The sequence below is a fragment of the Neolamprologus multifasciatus genome, unplaced genomic scaffold (genome assembly GCF_963576455.1).
Source record: "Neolamprologus multifasciatus unplaced genomic scaffold, fNeoMul1.2 chr03_unloc_1, whole genome shotgun sequence".
NCBI classification, from domain to species: Eukaryota; Metazoa; Chordata; class Actinopteri; order Cichliformes; family Cichlidae; genus Neolamprologus; species Neolamprologus multifasciatus.
The window spans coordinates 1,482,110-1,503,114 of record NW_028181971.1 but is presented as its reverse complement, the minus strand read 5'-3'; the positions used below and the strand labels follow the sequence as shown (position 1 = coordinate 1,503,114).

Sequence of the window (21,005 nt, the reverse complement as noted above, 5' to 3'; positions counted from 1 at the left end):
GTACTGATGGAAGAACCTCCTCTAATCGCTGTCATTCAGAGTGATCCAACCTGTTTGTGAATGCAGCTCACAGACTCTCTACATTTCCACACGACTTCACAGACTGATGGTGTTTTTCCTTCAAACAAACTTTACTGAGAACACTCAGTGACACTCATGGACGCTCCAACAGAGTGAAGATGGTGATCAGGATGAAGAAAACTTTAGAGAGTTCTCAGAGCTGCTGAGCTACTCACAGTGGAGACTCAAAGTCAGGACTTGGGGAGACAGAGCAACTAAGAAACACAGACAATACCAACAACAAAGAGACACAGAGGGGAGCTACTAAATACTCAGAGAACCAAACAGAATACAAGAAAACCAAACAAAGACACTACACTAAAGAATAAGCTGGAACAACAAAGTGAACTAAGAACATAATACAAAAAACTCAGAGGCACAAGAAACTCAAAACACTGGGTCACTGACCCAGGACCGTGACAGTACCCCCCCTCAAGGGCTGGCCCCAGACAGCCCAACAGGAAAAACAAAAGACAACCCAACCAGGGTGGGCGGCGGGGGCCCAGGACGGAGGGCCAGGAACAGAAAACAAAAAGCAATGCACAGGAAACACTGGAGCCCAAGAAAGCAGCCCAAACACAGGCCAGTTCAGGGGGCCGGCCGTGAAGACGGCAACAACAGAAAAACAGTTCGGGGGACCGACCCGAAGGTCGCCGGCACAAGAATTCACAAGTCAAACGGTCGGGGGGCCGACCAGGTGGGTGGCACAGGTGACAGAGCTGGTCCCGAGGCCGGCCGTGCGGAAAGCAATGGCGGCGACGACGTAGAGACGGTTCCGGGGGCCGGCCGTGCGGAGGGCAACGGCGGCGACGACGTAGAGACGGTTCCGGGGGCCGGCCGTGCGGAGGGCAACGGCGAGGAAGCAGTTCTGGGGGCCGACCGTGCACGCGGCGGCGATGGCGAGGAAGCAGTTCTGGGGGCGTGCACGGTTGGCCCCCAGAACTGCTTCCTCGCCGCCCGGCGGCGGCGCAGGCAAAACCACTCAGGAGGCCGACCACTTGGAAGGCAGCGGTGGCCACGGAGCAGGTCCGGAGGTCGGCCGCGATGCCAGCGGCGGCGATGAACTCTTTCTGGGGCTGTCCCCGAAGGCCATGACGCCAACTCAGAGTCCCGGAAGACGGCCGGCAGAGGCGAGGTGAAACAGGTCGAGCTGGCTCTGACGGCGGTGTGAAAGCAAGTCCGGAGGCCGGCCACGGTGACAAAGGTGCCCAACATGTGGCCTGGCAGATGACCGACGGTGTTGAGGCGGCAGTTGGGGACCTGAAGGCTGCGTGGCCTTCGCAGCACCAGACGAGACGGAAGCTGAGGCAGAGGCTGGACCAGGCAACGGCGTGGGTGGAGACACTGAAGCTGGACCAGGCGACGGCGTGGGTGGAGACACTGACGCTGGACCAGGCAACGGCGTGGGTGGAGACACTGACGCTGGACCAGGCGACGGCGTGGGTGGAGACACTGACGCTGGACCAGGCGACGGCGTGGGTGGAGACACTGACGCTGGACCAGGCGACGGCGTGGGTGGAGCTGAGACCGGACCAGACGAAGGCGAAGGCGGAGCTGAGGCAGGACCAGACGAAGGCGGAGCTGGAGCTGGACCAGACGAAGGCGGAGCTGGACCAGGCGACGGCGGAGCCGGACCAGGTGACGGCAAAGTTGATAGTGGTGGAGACTCCGAGGCTGCAGCTGGCGTGGGCGATGATGGTGGTGAGCTGCTTCCTGGAAGGAGGCGGGGCTCCACCTGAAACTCAGCACAGGTGGGAGGGGCTCAGCTCTGTGTGTGCTGATGTGTTAACTTTAAAAATCTGCGTCTGACTGCTCAGACTGAGTCAGAGTAAAGTTCACATGCTGACGTGTGGAGACATGAAACCTTGTTGTAGCTGCAGGTGTGAACACACTGATCCCAGATCAGCTCTGCTGTATTTGTAACATGAACATTTCTGCTGCAAAGCTTCAAATGTTCAGCATGTTTCTCTGTTTCCAGTCTATAGATCCAGTCACACTTTCTACCTTCACCTGTGCAGGAAAGACTGAGAGCAGAGCTGAAACCAAGCGTCCAATCAGTGAGCAGCATCAACACCTGAGCTTCATTCAGACTCTGTTATTGAAGATGTTGTTGGTAAAAAGTTTATCTGCTGCTCACATGAATCCATGAAAGATTTATTTCACTGAAGGTTTCTTCAAAGCTCATTTCAACCTGTTGAAGTCATGAATGAAAGTGCAGACTGAGAGTGGATCACATGATGTTTAAGGTGTGTCATGTGACATGTTCAGTATTGTCACACATGTCTAGATTGTCCCTGATATCATAACTGCTCAAACACTGATGATTATATTTGAAGAATTATTACTGATGGCAGCAAAGTTTGAATGGAGCTCTCTGTCTGTGCTGATTTGTCGCCCTCTGGAGGTCAAAGCACAAACTGCATGATGTCACTGTAACTGAAGGAGCTTGGAAAGAAAAGCGTCTGCACTTCTTTAAGTTGCTTGAAGAGGGACTTGGACGTCTCTCACTCACATTCTGGGACATTTGATCACAGGAAATCACATGATAGCGTGGGGCTAGATCTCACAATGGGTTCACCCAAAACCTTGGCTGATTGTGACCCACACCCGTTTTCACACCTTGGCTCGTGTGATTAGGTGGAGGATCAACAGGGGCTCCATGTCCCTGAATTTAAACTGAATCTAAACACACCGTGCACAATGCCAAGTTAGATAAGGGTTAAAAGAACAAGATAAGAATAAATAAAAAGATAAAATAAGGACAAAAAATAACTTAAAAAATAAAATAAAAAGATAAATAACTGCAAATAAGTACAAATAAGTAACTGAAGACAGGTGTGGTCTGCAGATGTTGATGTACATGGATGTACAAAGGAATTTAATGTGCAAAATGAACTTATTGTGCAAAGTGACCTGATGTGCAAACTGCAGTTTGAGGTCGGTCAGCTGTTCAGGAGTCTGATAGCAGTGGGGAAGATGGAGTTGTTGAGTCTGGATGTTCTAGATTTCACACTTCTGAACCTTCGTCTCGAGGGCAGAGGTGTGTCTCGCCTCTGGACTCTGTGATGGTAGCTGCTCTGCAGAGAGGGCAGCGGGGTCCTGATGATCTTCTCCACAGTTGTTATCACTCTCTGCAGGCGTTTGCGGTTTGCAGTAGTGCTGCCGTACCATGCAGTGATGCAGCTGGTCAGGCTGCTCTCCACAGTGCAGCTGTAGAACCTGCTGAGGATCTTGGCCAACATACCAAATTTCCTCAGCCTCCTCAGGAAATACAGCAGCTGCTGAGCATTCTTGACCAGCTGTGTGGTGTTCAGTGTCCAGGTGAGGTCCTCACTGATGTGGACGCCCAGGTACTGCTGCTCACCCTCTCCACTTCACGCTCCCGGGTAAACAGCGGCTGGTGAGGCCTCTTCTTCTTCCTCGTGTCCACTATCATCTCCTTTGTCTTATCAATGTTGAGGGTGAGGTTGTTGTCCTCACACCATGACACCAGACCAGCCTCCTCTCTCCTATAAGCCACGTCGTCCTCTCCAGTGATGCGACCGATCACTGCAGTGTCATCCGTGAACTTCAAAATGATGTTGTCTTTGTTGGATGCGACACAGTCACGGGTGACCAGGGTGTAGAGGATGGGACTGAGGACGCAACCCTGTGGGACGCCAGTGTTTGTCTGCAAGTCAAAAAGTCCTGTAGCCAGTCACAGAGGGTGGAGGGTGCAGGCCGAGTGTAGCCAGTCACAGAGGGCGGAGGGTGCAGGCCGAGTGTAGCCAGTCACAGAGGGTGGAGGGTGCAGGCCGAGTGTAGCCAGTCACAGAGGGTGGAGGGTGCAGGTCGAGTGTAGCCAGTCACAGAGGGTGGAGGGTGCAGGTCGAGTGTAGCCAGTCACAGAGGGTGGAGGGTGCAGGTCGAGTGTTTCCAGCTTGTGAGAGAGTTTGTGTGGGATCACAGGACTGAAGCCGAGCTGTAATCAACCAAAAGTACCCTGATGTATGAGTCTTTGTTTTCCAGGTGGGAGAGGTAGTAGTGAAGGGCAGTTTTCCCACAAAACAGCACAACCAAGGACTCAGAAGCACAACATAAAATACAACAAGTTAAAATGCTGGGTCACAAAGACCCGTGACAGACTCAACTTTAACTGCCCAAGACTGCGTCTGAATCTTTGGACAAACTTCAGGGATTAACTCAGTGATGTCAGTAAGACAGAAAAGGATTTCAAATCAAGCTCACTGGGTGTGTTGCAGACGATATAGTTAGTGTAGTTGTTGTTTTGTGTGTCAGTTCTACTACTAAGTGTCACAGTTGCCACAAAAAAGCCACCAAGTAATAATAATTTACCTTCAAATCGTTCCTTCAACTCATTTAGTCACCATTCAAGCAGTTTGTTTCTTACAAAATCATCCAAGAAATGAACCTGAAAGATAAACTGTAATATTTAACCAGACTAGATCTTTGTAATACATTTCTGTGTCATGTTCCTGTTCCACACAGGTGCATACTGTGGAAATGTCTGTGGCCATGTAGTGGTGAGGTTGCTACCCAGTGTGGTTATGGGGTTTAAATAGAGCAGCTATTGGACGAATTTCACCAGTGTCACCAATTTTCTAAAGAAATATATTTCAGAAGGTGCTGTTGACATGAAAATCTCACCAGATGTGGCAACAACCCATCAAATCCACACATGCAAATTAATCAAACCACACGTTTCCATAGATTATGTGTAATAAAGAGAAATAAGACAGGGAAAAAGTCTTGAACACACTTGCTGCAGTTTGTTTAATACTTTGTACAAAAGCCTTTGTGTATGATGACAGCATCAAGATGCCTCCTGTGTGGACAAATTAGTCGTACACATGTATTCTGTGCACTGTGGGCGTGGCTCTACACAAAGTGACAGATGGTCTCCGAGGTAACCACCATGAGATGCAGATTAGTTTGCTGATCCTGATGCATCTCTGGAGCTGATGCTGTCCCCCAGCAGACAACAACAACATAGATGCACTCACTAGTCCACTTTACCCTCTAATCACATCTCTGACATCTGCAGGTTGCTCCAGTAGAGACTCTTGTGCAATGCCAGGTGTTTGTGTTTGTATTTGTCTGTAGGTACACATTAGATATGACCACAGACACACACACACACAAGTGAACACAGGAGCACAGATGGTTTCCATCTCCACCTGCTTCCCTCTTTCTTCACACAACTGTGAGGATGATGAAGAGGTTTCAGGACGAGGTGGTCAGCAAGCACAGGATAAAGCAGGGCCATGAAACTCTCTCGTGCAGCAGATGTTTAATAAGACTCAGCTTTAGGGTTCTTTTTCCACCTGGCAGCAAAGTAACAGCTTCACTAATGTGAACAGTCACAATGTTAAACGTTTCCATATTTTCATATATTTTTATACGTCATCTGTTGATGCTGCAGAATAAAGTCTGTTAACAGAGTCCAGGATGTGTAGAGCAGGTCCAGCTCTCCCTTTACTGTGTCCACTTTCATCAGCCCCTGTGAAGTGACACAGAGTGCATGTGTGTCTGTTAGCTGTTGTTTATTGTGAAGAAGACAGATGGAACAAATGAACACACACTTTTAGAGAAATCTGAAAAAGAAACACGTGCTTGGGCTCCTTCTGTGCTCGTCTTTATTAATGCTGATCTTTCTTTCCTGTTTGTTCTTTGGCACAAGCTTCAGTCTTTTCTCCCAGGGCTCCTTCACACTTATAAATACACCTACATTCATTTATACACAAACATCATAAAACAAAGGGGCGGCTTTGTAAAAGAGGACATAAGATCCTCTCTGAACAGCACATTAATATCAAACACAGGACTAAACAGGATATACTAAGTCTGTGGTGTTTTCATTATTACTTGCTAAGTATTTTTCCAGTGGTTTGAAATGTGACTCAAGTCTGATTCTTCTACTGTGTGTGAACTCTAAGCAGCTGCATTAAACACCTGCTTTTCAAACGAGGCTCAATTCTATGACTCTGTGAATGTAAACGTTTGTCACCTGCATAAATAACAATACTTGATCTAGTGAGGACTGCAGTGCTCCTATGATCCCAGCTTATAGATGGAGGCTAGCATAAGAGGCTCACCAGCTAAAGCAGCACACCTGGGTCTCCCAGCCTATTAAAAGCAGCCCTTTGCTTCACCTGCTTCACTAAACATTATTATTATTATTTAAGCAGAGTGGTGTGATTTATGTAGGCATTGCTGTGTGACAGGATGACTTTTCTTGCACACCCACTGTTGTGGATAGGCGTAGCTTTGGGTCACGTGGTGTCGGTAATAGTAATAGTGATTGCTATATCACCTGTTCACGTCCCGAGGGGATTTTTGTGAATGAGTGGGTGATGGGAGAAGTCGACTTTTGCTGACCGCTCAAGCTTAGAATGTTTATTTTGATCACTGTTTTTCTGGATTTTAAGGATTTAATAACAAATAAAGACGTTTTTAATCTGGAACTTTGACTTACGTTTTGAACAGCGGGCACGTCAACATTATTCCCCTATTCAGCTGCTCGGCGACTCAAAGGCTTGACAGTCGCCAATACCCACCAAATGAGGGTGCACATGCTTCCACGCCCACTGGTGTCTGCACACATCCTTTCAAGGAAGCATTTCATTCATCCCTAACAAATGGAACAAAACACTGTGCAGCGTGTTCAGGTTTGAACGTGGCCCTGGCCTCTCTCTGCATCCACCTGCATCGGCCTTCTTGTGTGTTGTACCTCCAACAACCCAACAGCACATCCACTCCCTGCTGAACTGCTTGGTAAAGTTTGAATCAATTCTACTTTCTTTGTAGGTACATTTCATCTGTGAACTCCTGAACTCCTTTACAGCAAAGGCTGCAACTCATTGGTGGTTATTTCACCATGAGAAGATTTTATTCTTTTCCAGAATCTTTTAGGATCATTCAGATGTTTAGTAGTTTTTGAAGGACAGGATTCTGATTTGGCCTTTTTAATGAAGGAGGCTAAACGATTTCTGAGCTGCCACAAATCAGCCAATCTGCTCCTGATTTAGTTTCTCTGGCCTGAGCAGCATCCCTGTTTTTAAGGAGACTGCATAGCTGAGGAGAAAACCAAGGATTGTTTCTGCATTTCACTCTAAATCTGAGCATGGGGGCATGCTTATTTATCATTTTGATAAAAGTGTCATAAAAATAATTCCATGCCAGCTCACCATTGGTGATCAGGTAGATTCTGTTCCAGTTATAGTCCCATAAATCATGAAGCTTGCTGACAGAAAAGCTTCAAATCTCCTTTGAAAGCTGTTTGTGGTCTTGATTGTGGGAGCTTCAGTTGTCTGACTCCAGCTGCCACACAGTGGTCACTGATATCATTTGCAAAAACCCCAGTGTGACAATATTTATCAGTGAAACAGAAATCAGGAAGTGACGACTTTTCTTTGAACATTTGCTAAGGCTAAGCTGTGCTTTATACCACAGTTGGGAAAAGAGGAAAGAGAGTATATTATCCTTAATGTATTAGGAAAAAAGAAATCTGATACAAAACTGATATAACCACAATAGTCACATATCAAGTAACCAGAGTACAGCTGTGCAGGACTTTTATTGTGAAAAGTAGGAAGAGGAAACAGTTTTTATGAGCAAGCTTTTCTGACATGTGTATTCAGTGGTTGAGAGGAGGCGGCAGACAGCAGGACAGTCAAAAACTCCCGACCACACTGGTACTGGGAATCCCACAGTGCTCGTCCTTTAATAAACACTCCTCACCAACAAGGCCCAGCTGAACAGCTGCTGTCTTATCATACATGAAGCCAGCAGCGTTCATACAACAGAGGGCAGGGGCGCATGCTTGTGACATCACTAAACATTAAGTTGTCTTAAAGAGACACCACACTATTGCGACTGTTACACATGGAAACTTATAAGCATAACTTCTCTCCAACAAACGTGGAATAACAGGAAGATCCTTTATAAACACAAGTCATTTCTTCTTCTTTATATGGAGGAATTAACTGGAAACAAACTTGGCTGCATGGAGGACAATTTAAAGGAGTTTCTTATAAAATACTACAGAACTTTAAAATTTAGAGACGAAGCCAAGAAGACACTGCAGAGGTTTCAGCCTGATGTGAACTGGTCTGCTTCTTTCTGTGAGTTACGCACTGAAACTATTTATCATCTATTTGATCAGAATATAAACACCAGAATCAGAGTTATTTCTAACAGCAGTCTGTTTCATTATTGATCCAACAGCACAGATTTATCACTGATCTGTTAAACCTGATCACTTAACCCTTTCACACACAGTGGTCACTACAGTTACAGCTATTCAAAGGCTTGTATTTGTGTCAGTGTTGATGGTATACTTGCACATAAACCACTATACTGGACACTGATGTGTCCCTCCATACCCTGTCAAAACCTGTTGTCCACCTAACTGGACATGTAAAAAAAACTCTTTGAAAAGTACACGTTTAAATGAAGTTCAAAAATCTTTTTTCATGCCTAAAGATGAATAAAAACACTTAAGAAAAAAATCCTGATTGAGGTTGTCATAATTCATGCGTGAAAGGGTCAAAACTAGAAAATAGACGGGACAGACATGACTGAGGGATAGGAAAGGGAGAAAGAAAGATGAAGGAAAAGAAAAACAGAAGGGAAGAGGGACAGTGAGAAAGGACACTTAAAAAGAGAAAGAAGAGAAAAAAATCTCCTGGATCACCTGTTGAGAGTAAAAGAAGAGAAAACAAACAGAGCAACATACTAAACACAACACCATCAGGTTAATCTAGCTAAGTGTAAACAGCAGTAAATACTAAATATTGAATGTTGTTGTGTAGCAAGCAGGACCGACAGTGCACAATGTGCTTGGAAATAGCAGCCAATAGAGGTGTAGTTTATGTCTATGAACAGTGAACACCCGTGTGCACACCTGTGTGGATCAGCGCGCTTGTATTCAAAAGGTTTCCCCATGTAATGGCCTGCTAGAGGATGTAGAGAGCCATAGCCCCGCCCCCCAGGGCATGAAGCAGGCATGGAGGAGATCCAGCCTCCATGCCTGCTTCTGTCTGTCGCGTCTGTAACAACTGAAAATAAAAAAAATAATAACAACAAAGGTCGATCAAATGGACCAATACGGCAAGGCCGTGATGATCTATTTGGTAAAGTAAATCCATTGGTGTCAGGGTTCCTGGGTCGGTGACCAAGTGTTTTCAGTTTTCCCGCATCAATGTTTCCACTTCCTGTTTTTTCCCCATGTCAGCTTGTCTCTCGTGTCATTAGTCAGATTATGTTCAGCCCTGTACTCACCTGTTTCCAATCAGTGTCATCATTCAACCTGTGTATTTAGGTCCCTCGGTTTCACCAGTTCTTTGTCGTGTCATTGATGTTCGTGTGATGTTGTCCTCCCCGTGTTCTCTCAGTTCAGTCAGCCATTCAGTGTTCCAGCCAGTCAGTGTCCGTTCACCCTCTGTTCCTCCACTCCTTATAATAAACCTTCACCAGTCTTCACCTACCTGTGAGTCCTGCGTTTGGGTTCCTTCTTCCTCGCCTCCACACAACGCCTGACAGAATGACACGACCCGTGCCACGAAGACACGATTGGGACCCAGCGGACTCGGACCTCTACGAGCGGCAGGTGGCAGCGCTTTCCCGTTGGGCAGAGTTGGTCAGGGGAAAACAGCGGCTCTTCGCGGAGAGAGAGCACGTCTTCGAGGGGACTCGTCTGGCTCTGGGCGGGCCTCGGAGACGCCGCGTTCCCCCACCTGCTGCCTCACCTGCCCCGGAGCATTTGCCGCGGAGAGTGGACGTTTCATGCCGCGTTTCGGCCGCTCCCTCTCTCGCCGCCCCTCCTCGTTCACACACCCGCCGCCTCATTCGCCGGACCTCCACCTTCGCCATGGCACCGCGGCTACGCCTCCCACCTCGGCTCAATGGAGGCTACCGTGCCAGAGGCTCAGCTGTTTACCCCGGCCGCTTCCTCTTCCCAAAGAAAGCGGCGCACACGCCGCCATAATATGGACTATTTTCAACAACTCCCGGTGGTGAGTTCCACTAACTGTTTTCCACATCCGTCATCTGATTGTTCTCATAAAACACATAACAGATCCACCACCGATCCATGGGGGGATTTCCTCCTGGAGGATGTAGACTGGGAAGATTTTTTCTGCGCTGCTCCCACAAAGACTGTAAATCGTGGTGGCAGAAAAAACAGACCAAACCCTGATAAACCTGCCAGTAGCACACACCCGGTCACCATTTCCACACCTGTCACTCAGCCATTCCCCACCAGCACGGCAGCCCAGATCTGGCCTTCCTCTTCAGCCATTTCGCCTCCTCAGATGTCCACATCCGCTCTTGTTTCCCGGGTGGGGGTGACTGGTGTCCAGCCACCTCCCGTGCCTGTCCCAGCGCCCAGGCTGAGGGCAGCCTCAACCCAGCCTGACCTCCCTGGAGGCTTGGAAGAGCTAACCGGTTCACCTACTACTTCACCTCTTCATCCACCTCCTGATCCAACCTTTCACGCCCTCGCACTGTCCCTGGTTAGGCTAGCTGAGGTGTCCCCTGCTCAGGCACCAGCCTTATTAGCCCAGGCCGCAATCTTATCCCCCTCGGTAACTCTGTCATTAGCTCAGCCATCAGCATCGCCCACCTCTGTTCATCCCTTAGCTTCCCCACTCCAGTCAGTTCCCTCACCTGCTGTTCAGCTTCCACTCCAGTCAGTTCCCTCACCTGCTGTTCAGCTTCCACTCCAGTCAGTTCACTCACCTGCTCTTCAGCCTTCACTCCAGTCCCGTGTCGTCCAGTCTCCTCCTGTCCTCCAGTCCCCTGTCGTCCAGTCTCCTCCTGTCCTCCAGTCCCCTGTAGTCCAGTCTCCTCCTGTCCTCCAGTCCCCTGTAGTCCAGTCTCCTCCCGTCCTCCAGTCCCCTGTAGTCCAGTCTCCTCCCGTCCTCCAGTCCCCTGTAGTCCAGTCGCCTCCCGTCGAGTCAGTTCAGTTCCCGGACCTGCAGCCACAGCACCCAGAGCCAGCTGTGAGCCCTCCTGCTCTCCAGCCAGGGGCCTCCGCGCCCGCTGGCCCGGCCGCTCTCCAGCCAGGGGCCTCCGCGCCCGCTGGCCCGGCCGCTCTCCAGCCAGGGGCCTCCGCGCCCGCTGGCCCTGCCTGTCTCCAGCCAGGGGCCTCCGCGCCCGCTGGCCCGGCCTGTCTCCAGCCAGGGGCCTCCGCGCCCGCTGGCCCTGCCTGTCTCCAGCCAGGGGCCTCCGCGCCCGCTGGCCCTGCCTGTCTCCAGCCAGGGGCTTCCGCGCCCGCTGGCCCTAAAGCTGTGGCTCCGTCACCCCCGGCTCCCGTGCCGTCGCCTGGTCCAGCCTCAGCCTCGGCTTCTGCTTCGCCTGGGCCAGCCTCAGACTCAGCTTCAGCTTCTGCTTTGCCTGGGTCAGACTCAGCCTCAGACTCAGCTTCTGCTTCGCTTGGTCCAGACTCAGCCTCAGCTTCAGCTTCTGCTTCGCCTGGGTCAGACTCAGCCTCAGACTCAGCTTCTGCTTCGCTTGGTCCAGACTCAGCCTCAGCTTCAGCTTCTGCTTCGCCTGGTCCAGCTTCAGCTTCAGCTTCTGCTTCGCCTGGTCCAGACTCAGCCTCAGACTCAGCTTCTGCTTCGCTTGGTCCAGACTCAGCCTCAGCTTCAGCTTCTGCTTCGCCTGGTCCAGCCTCAGCTTCAGCGTCTGCTTCGCCTGGTCCAGACTCAGCTTCAGCTTCAGCTTCTGCTTCGCCTGGTCCAGACTCAGCTTCAGCTTCAGCTTCTGCTTCGCCTGGTCCAGACTCAGCTTCAGCTTCAGCTTCTGCTTCGCCTGGTCCAGACTCAGCTTCAGCTTCAGCTTCTGCTTCGCCTGGTCCAGACTCAGCTTCAGCTTCAGCTTCTGCTTCGCCTGGTCCAGACTCAGCTTCAGCTTCAGCTTCTGCTTCGCCTGGTCCAGACTCAGCCTCAGACTCAGCTTCTGCTTCGCTTGGTCCAGACTCAGCCTCAGCTTCAGCTTCTGCTTCGCCTGGTCCAGCTTCAGCTTCAGCTTCTGCTTCGCCTGGTCCAGACTCAGCCTCAGACTCAGCTTCTGCTTCGCTTGGTCCAGACTCAGCCTCAGCTTCAGCTTCTGCTTCGCCTGGTCCAGCCTCAGCTTCAGCGTCTGCTTCGCCTGGTCCAGACTCAGCTTCAGCTTCAGCTTCTGCTTCGCCTGGTCCAGACTCAGCTTCAGCTTCAGCTTCTGCTTCGCCTGGTCCAGACTCAGCTTCAGCTTCCGCTTCTCCTTCGCCTGGTCCAGACTCAGCTTCAGCTTCAGCTTCTGCTTCGCCTGGTCCAGACTCAGCTTCAGCTTCAGCTTCTGCTTCGCCTGGTCCAGACTCAGCTTCAGCTTCAGCTTCTGCTTCGCCTGGTCCAGACTCAGCTTCAGCTTCAGCTTCTGCTTCGCCTGGTCCAGACTCAGCCTCAGACTCAGCTTCTGCTTCGCTTGGTCCAGACTCAGCCTCAGCTTCAGCTTCTGCTTCGCCTGGTCCAGCCTCAGCTTCAGCGTCTGCTTCGCCTGGTCCAGACTCAGCTTCAGCTTCAGCTTCTGCTTCGCCTGGTCCAGACTCAGCTTCAGCTTCAGCTTCTGCTTCGCCTGGTCCAGACTCAGCTTCAGCTTCAGCTTCTGCTTCGTCTGGTCCAGACTCAGCCTCTGCTTCTGCTTCGCCTGGTCCAGACCCAGACTCTGCTTCAGCGTCTGCTTCGCCTGGTCCAGACTGAGCCTCTGTTTCTGCTTCGCCTGGTCCAGACCCAGCCTCTGCTTCAGCGTCTGCTTTGCCTGGTCCAGACTCAGCGTTAGCTTTAGCTTCACCTGGTCCAGCCTCGGGCTCAGCGTCAGCCTCTGCTTCGCCTGGTCCTGCGGCTGCCGCACCGTCGCCCCAGCCACGTTCTGGACGTCATCGCCGGCGCGGCCGCCCGCCGGACCTGCTCAGCGGCCGCCCGCCGGACCTGCTCAGCGGCCGCCCGCCGGACCTGCTCAGCGGCCGCCCGCCGTCTTCCTCGCGGCCGCCCACCGGACCGGCTCAGCGGCCGCCGCCGTCTTCCTCGCGGCCGCCCGCCTGAACTGTCTCGTCTCGGCCGCCGGCCACGCGGCCGCCCGCCTGAACTGTCTCGTCTTGGCCGTCTTCCTCGCGGCCGCCCGCCTGAACTGTCTCGTCTCGGCCGCCGGCCACGCGGCCGCCCGCCTGAACTGTTTCTGTCTCTCTGTGGACTCCGTCCCTCCGTCCTGGGCCCCCTCCGCCCACCCTGTTCTGGTCTTTTTCTCTTTTGGCCGTCGGGTGCCTTCCTTTGAAGGAGGGGGTACTGTCAGGTTTCCTGGATCGGTGACCCAGTGTTTTCAGTTTTCCCGCATCAATGTTTCCACTTCCTGTTTTTTCCCCATGTCAGCTTGTCTCTCGTGTCATTAGTCAGATTATGTTCAGCCCTGTACTCACCTGTTTCCAATCAGTGTCATCATTCAACCTGTGTATTTAGGTCCCTCGGTTTCACCAGTTCTTTGTCGTGTCATTGATGTTCGTGTGATGTTGTCCTCCCCGTGTTCTCTCAGTTCAGTCAGCCATTCAGTGTTCCAGCCAGTCAGTGTCCGTTCACCCTCTGTTCCTCCACTCCTTATAATAAACCTTCACCAGTCTTCACCTACCTGTGAGTCCTGCGTTTGGGTTCCTTCTTCCTCGCCTCCACACAACGCCTGACAATTGGGTCTCCTTGTTGGTCTTCAGACAACAATTCTGACGGCTAAAGAACCAAATGGGACAGGCAAAAAAACAAACAAAAAAACCCAAAAAACTAGAAAATAAACGATCACGTTTTGAGTTGAAAACAGTGACAACAGATACAAAATGTGTTGATGACTGCTGTGAATCTTCTAAATCCAGTGGATGATGTTCAGGTTGTGTTTGTGCTGATTACAGAACCATGTGATGTGATGACTGCAGTGAAGAAGAGCAGCATATACTGTCACACAGCCCCGACAGCAACATGACTCTGGACCAGATCTGTAGACCAGGTCTGGACTGGAGTCCACCTGTGCAGTGGAACAGATCAGGATGGGATCTGTTTGTTGTTGTCACCTCTGAAGAGCTTTGACGTTCAGTTTTAGACAGTTAAAATCATTATTTGCGCCTAAGAAAGATCCAGTGTTTCTGGTCTAAATGTGTCATATAAATGCATAAACCACAGGATTTACCACTAAGAGCTCCTGTCTGGCCAGAATGCCGTTAGCCCCCTGTGTGGATGTTATAGCGTGGACAGGGTGAAGGCCAGATCAGTGAAAGATAGAAGAAAGCAGAGGAATAGAAGAAAGAAAAGGGACAGAAAAGAAGAGTGGTGGGGGAAAGTCGAGGGTGAAGCAGATGTACACAATGGGTCTCCACCTGCTGCCACAGATGGAGCTCCCACAGCCAGGGGAAGGAGTACTAGCGGTCCAGTGCAGCGACCAGCCAACCACTGCAGAGGCCGGCCACTTCAGAGAAAGCCAAAGACGGGAGCCTGGACCCCAAGAACCACCCGACACCTGGGGGAACCCCGACAGCGCAACTAAGAGGAACAAGCCATCCCCGGAAAACAACCCTCATAGGAACCACCCGACACCTGGGGGAACCCCGACAGCGCAACTAAGAGGAACAAGCCATCCCCGGAAAACAACCCTCATAGGAGCAGGCCAGCAAGTCTCCCACCAGTTGTGACATCACATCCTGTGTCGTGCGACACAGTCGTTGTGGTGTGTTGGTCAGTATCGCTTAATTTTTGTAACTTGATCCATTGTGCCGTGGTCATTTCAATCATCCTCATTTTCCCACCATTTTAATGATAATTCTGCACCGAAGCTCAGAGACACACGACTACACAGAGTGAGATGTTGAAGCAGTTTGAAACCTTGAATTTGTGGAGAGAACTTTGAAAAAAACACCCTCAACAATGTCGTGGCTTCCAGTTTTGGCTTCTCCTTATCAGGTCGTGTGACGTGATCCTGTCTGAATGGTCTAATTTAGGAGAATAGTGCAGCGCCTTTGCCCGCCTTAGCGACAGTTAGAAACGACTGCATCTGTGTGCTGACGAGATGAGTTAAATGACCACTGTGGCGGTTTTGATGGTGCCAGGAGTGGTTCCAGGGGTGGCGCCACAGGGGCACTGGTCCCAGCTGAAATTTGATTGGCCCCCTGAAGTGCCCCTGTCCTGTCACTCATCTGTCCTTTGCGGGAGTGCTGATCAGATTCAAATCCAAGTCCCAACACTAGTGGTGCTATTGAGAAAAATAGGAATTTCCAGTGTGAAATCTTACAGAAGAAGAAGATTTGAACATCTTGCAATGAAAGCTGCTGTGGTGCACCCCACCCTCACTGTACACCTGAGCCATAGACCACACCCTCCACCTCAATACACACCACAGTTTTCTCTGCTATGGAAATGAGATCAGGAGGAAATCATTATTATTATTATTTAATAAATGCTCACATTAATGTGGGCTTATTTGTTTCATATTAGAAACATTAGTTGAGTGTTTTTAGTATAAAATGGTGAAAATCCCTCTTTTTGCTCCTCCCCTCACCTGTGGATGGGCGGTGCTGTTACCGTGGTGACAGCTTGGATGTGTTTCAGTCCTGCCTGGTTATCACTGCAGGAATCTTTACTTTCACATTTCTTACAGGTAATAACTCTGATTTTTCTGTGTATGATGAACTAAATGTATCCTGATGCACACAGAGATGGATGAGCAGAGGTCACATGATGAAAGAACAAACATGGAGTCTTTGATTTATTTAGATATTTATTGATGAATGCAAACAAACCCTGACACTGAACCATCGTCCAGCTTTCACAGAACAAACCTGATCACATGACCTGCTGACCCAAACAGTGAAAAGCTCCATGGCAACAACAACAAACAGCCTCACATATGTTAACAGAGGCTGTTAGAAGCACAGAGTCTTTACAGTCTTTCTCCTGTTTGTACACAGATCTCTGCACATCTTCATCACAGTTACTCACAGACGTGCAGAGTGTGTGGATATCAAAGCTAAGTTTCCACCATGTTTGTAGTCTGTACTGGGACTCATGGAGCATCTCTCTATGAGCACTCAGTGCTCTAAACAGTGAGTCCCAGTTTAACCAGCAGCCTTCACACCACACATCACACAGACATGGAAACTTCAAACCCTCAGACTGAAGACACCATCAGAAATAAATAGATTGTGATGAAGATGAAGAACTGGAACAGTTTGCTGTGGTTTCTTCTGTTCCTGTCAGAAATAAGAGTCTGGCAGCACTTTGCTCTCCTTCCACATGTTTGAGGAGGAAGTGAAGAAGAGCGAGTGAGTCGTCTTCCTCTGTGGGCCCAACATCAGGCAGCAGCCACGTATTTTTAAAAACCCAGCACACTGCTTCAGAAACACTGAGTCCAGGTGACCAGAGTCATGTGATCAGTGAGGTCTTCACTCAGGACGTCACAGCTTCAGGACCTGATTCAGAGGTTTATAAGGACGTGGATCATTGGTGCTGATGTTGTGTGAGAGCTGGTGAACCATGGGGAACAGAAATAACAACCAGGCCATCAGCAATTCTACCCCCAGCTCTAAAACCTACATAATACACTATACATATAGTTATATAGGTTATAGTATGTTATATATAAACGTAGCTGAAGCAGTTTAATTTGTAGCTTCACGCTGCACTTCATATGTTTGTCCACCAGATGGCAGCACAGAGGCCTGTGTTGGAAAGCTTTGAGTAATGAAGCGTTTTCAATCCAAGCTTCAGAAAGCTTCATGTGGTCATTGTTGGGTTCAATATTGAGGAGGGTTAGAGGAGGTAATCAACTTTCAAAATAACAACACTGATCCGGCCAGGTGGAGTGAAACGATGATTTAATGCACGCGTGGGGGGACCACCGCCATACGCAGACAGCGCCGATCCCCGACTTACAGAGCATAAGCAGATGCTTTATATACCATCAGGGCTTAAACTTAATACGCCCCTTCAACGTCAATCAGATACAGGTCATACATAGGTTTCAAAACCACAAAGACTTTTAACACAGTTTAAAATAACATTGTCTCCGTCTCCACAGCAGATGCTTCCTGTCAGCCTTCTGACTTTCACTTCTCGTCTGGAACACCAGACCCACACCCTGCAAGAAACTGTTCCTCTTTTTGCAGAGACAATTTTGCAGTTGCAAGCAAACATGACTAACCTCTCACCTATAAATGAGTCTATCTACTGTGTGTGTGTGTGTGTGTGTGTGTGTGTGTGTGTGTGTGTGTGTGTGTGTGTGTGTGTGTGTGTGTGTGTGTTTGTGTGTGTATGTGGCTCGACCTCACACGAACTTTGTCTTATGAGAAGAGAGGCCAATTCTCATGTGCATAATAACCTAACTGAAACTATATCTGTAATATGTTTAATAAATGTTTTAATCAAATGAGTGCCCCTACTTCAAAGCTTAATAAATAGATATAAATGACTAAAAGATAACAATGAATAACCTGGTTATTCAAATAGCATCCTCCCAACAGCTCCTCAAAGTACCTTTCACAAGCACGCTCTGCAAAAGCCTGCACTTCCTGTCTACTTTGGCACAGAGTGTACTCAGAGTTAGGCCTTTCAGAATCAGCACATACACATTTAAGATTATAACAAGCATTCAAAAGCATTTAAGATCATTGATTTAACTCTACAGTTTAACGTGGTTATAACTGCACCTGTAATAAAGGCTAATTGGGTACCAATATGTTTAAACATCTGAATGCAGTATCAATGCTGTAGATTATGTTATTAATGTTAGTACTGCAATGGTAATGATGATGATTATTAACAATAGCAGTAAAATAGTTTCCCTAATCCCCACATCATCAAGGAAGCAACCAGGAAATATCTGCTGTGTGTAAAAACAGCAACACAAGAATCCAGAATGAAGACAAGAAACTCAAAGCTCACACACAAAACAGGTGGAGCTAATTTTGTGACGTGTTTCTGTAAAAACACCACAGAAGTGAATCATCAAAGTTTCCATGTGAGCTGATGATGCTGCTGCAGAGTTTCTGTGAACCTCCTGTGACCCCGCCTCCTCATACAGAGACATCTTATTGCTCTTCAAACTGCATCACGTGGACACATGTGATTGTGTATTGTAGTATTGATCCCAATGCTGGTATTAGTACTGGATCAATAACACTGGATGGATGCGTTCAGCATGGAGCCCCTGAGCTGTGTTACAGACAAACATGAAAACTGACAGGTCTGTGTCATTCACAGTCTGTAACACTTCTAAACAACAGAGGCTGACCCAAGTGCCTCAGAGCCAGGCACGCTCACATCACAGCTCTCTAAATAAGCCAGTTTCAAAATAAGAGCTGAAAGCTGTGTTTGGTTGTGTTAGCTTATTATTGTGGAGACTAACATTCAGTGATCATGTGTTCAGACTCATAATGATTACTCTCAGAAATCCTGATCTTTGTATTTACTGTGTGTTGGATCAATAACTGAGATTCATCGTATCACACAGCTGTGCTGCTGCTGCTGGTGATGTCAGCACATCTGGAACAATACGAGGTATCTGCTACCAGACTGAGCAGGACGTGAGACCTGTGGACTGTTTAAAGCTGTCCCTCCACAGCTCACTCAGACCTGATCCACACCTCAGTGATATTCTCTGACTTCCTCAGTAGAGACAGAAACCATTCAGATCTGGGTCGATCAGCTGACTGATGATGTCACACAGACTGTGTTTTTCAGGAACAGTGATTCTGATGTGAGCCTGCTAGCTGACAGCAGACCTGATGAAACCACATGTTCACATCTGTGAGGACAGACTGGACTCTTTGACTGCACCTTGGTTCTCCTCAGAGGTCTGTACAGGAGCATGTCCACCCCCACTGAAGATCTCAGTCACTGTGAAACATAGAAAGCTGCTTGTGTAGCCTCTGCCTCACATGTAGATACAGCTACAGGTTTCTCTGTCAGTCAGACTGAAACAGTGTCCTGATGCTGCATCATTCAGCTCTGTGCCCCAGTCAGCATCACTGTGAGCTACCAGTGTCAGTGTTTCTGCCCTTTTCCTGTAACACTACACTCAGCACAGGCTCAGCTGCTATCCAGTGTTGGACTTTGGCTTCAGCTGCTGTGATAGATCCTCTAACATAGATCAGCTCTGCTACATGTTGTTAGATAAGTGCAGCTGCCTGTCATGTCCTGATGTTTCTCTGGCTCAGCAGCTTCTCCATCAGAGGTTCACATGGAGCTGATCCAGTATCTCCAGTAACTGTGTTCTGTGCCTCACTGGTTCATCCTTCTGTCTGTGTGACGTCAGTCAGATGTTGAAGTTAAACTCTGTAATCTTCACTGTGTCACAGAGTTCAGTGAGTCCCGTTATTCACAGTATCAATCAGATCATCAGAGAACAGCTGATCAGCAATCAGTGGTGCCAACAGCACCTCCTGTGGTGAGAGGATGCAATAATGCAATGTAGCATTTTTACACTCAACACTTCCAGTCATGAAACTGTCTGTTGGATCTGTTTGACGTTGCTTTCTTGTGTTGCTTTCTTGGTTAGAGTTCCTCACAAATGTCCAGATTATTCTTCTAATGAGGCGTCGACCATGTTTTCAGTTCTTTGGAAGAAAACATCGCCCTTTGCCATCCTTACTTTTCTTTGACTTCTTCAAATGCAGCTGAACTCCAGCTGGTATTTTATTGGACTTTGCAGCTGTTTCTGGTCATCAGTTCATTCCTGCAAACCTCTGAACCTGAACAACAATGATGCTGCATTGCTGGCTGATCCCAAAAGGTTGATTCTGTTCATCTGGACGTTTTCAGAAACGTTTGCTCACTGATCAGGTGACTTCTTCAGTCTCAGCTGACTGCAGCTTTACAACCTTACAAACAGCACATTTGCACAATGACTGAAACCAGCAGCAGCAGCACCTGATATATATGATACTAATATAATACATATACATATATAATCCATACTAATGATGAAGGAACTGAGCTCACAGTCCATTGTTCATTCAGTGAACTACTCAGTTTATTTTGGGCCTCAGAAATGCTCACTCTGTTTGTACATCACTGTCAGCAATAGACTCATTCTGCTGTGTGGACAGGAACACATGTGACATCACTTCCTGTTTGTTTGTGACTGAAGAGGAAGAAGTTTACAAGGAATCATTTAGAAGAGTTTCAAACATCAACTGATTGAATCCATGAATCTGAAAACGTGTTTGTGAGTGAAAGAGACAGACATGTACAGACTGAACTATCTGTTCAACAGTCAGAGTGTTTCTGTAACAGGAGACACTCTTTACACCCCACTCAGCACAGGGACACTGAGGCACCAGGAGACAAGGAACTGACATAAAACCCAGGATAAAGAGTTTGAGTGAATGTTGTGTTGAAGGTGTGGAGGTGGATCAGAGTGTCAGAGGAGACTCTGTAGAAGGACAGAGTGCCAGCAGGACAGTCCACATACACTGCTGCTCTGTTAGAGACAGAGGAGGAGGAGGAGGAGATGGATGTTACTCTGTTATTGTGAATGACAGACTGAGGACCATCATCAGAGCAGCTCAGACTCCAGGACTGATCATTGAATCCAAACAAACAGTCATCACTGCCTCCTTTCCTTCTGATGCTTCTGTAACTCACTGATATATCAACGCTTCCTCTCCACTCGACCTCCCAGTAACAGCGACCAGTCAGACCATTTCTACACAGCAGCTGTTTCCAGTAATCAAATCTGTCTGGATGATCAGGATATGACTGAACCTCCTCCACACGTGTCACCTTCCTGTTGTTGTCAGACAGTTGGAGGTTTGTGTTCACTGTGTTTGTGTCGATTGTGAGTTGACAGGAATCTGATGGAGAGAACAAACACAATCCAGCTGCAGTTATTGATCCATCATCTGTTCATTGATTGACACTTTGATGATGACTCCTGAC

General features: G+C 48.6%; 1 protein-coding gene across 20 annotated transcripts in view; it reads right to left on the bottom strand.

Moving 5' to 3' along the window:
* The window catches only part of LOC146490544 (protein NLRC3-like), a 152,012-nt gene that overhangs the window by 87,955 nt on the left and 43,052 nt on the right, over positions 1-21,005 (bottom strand). For 5 of the 20 annotated variants that reach the window (XM_085153031.1, XM_085153035.1, XM_085153029.1 and 2 more), the window contains one exon: positions 15,834-20,920. The exons of the other annotated variants lie outside the window; for them this stretch is intronic. In XM_085153031.1, coding sequence (XP_085009157.1) covers positions 20,382-20,920 — 539 coding nt within the window. In that variant the 3' untranslated portion in view covers positions 15,834-20,381. Of the gene's footprint in view, positions 1-15,833; positions 20,921-21,005 lie in introns of those variants that run through there. 20 annotated transcript variants of the gene reach the window in all.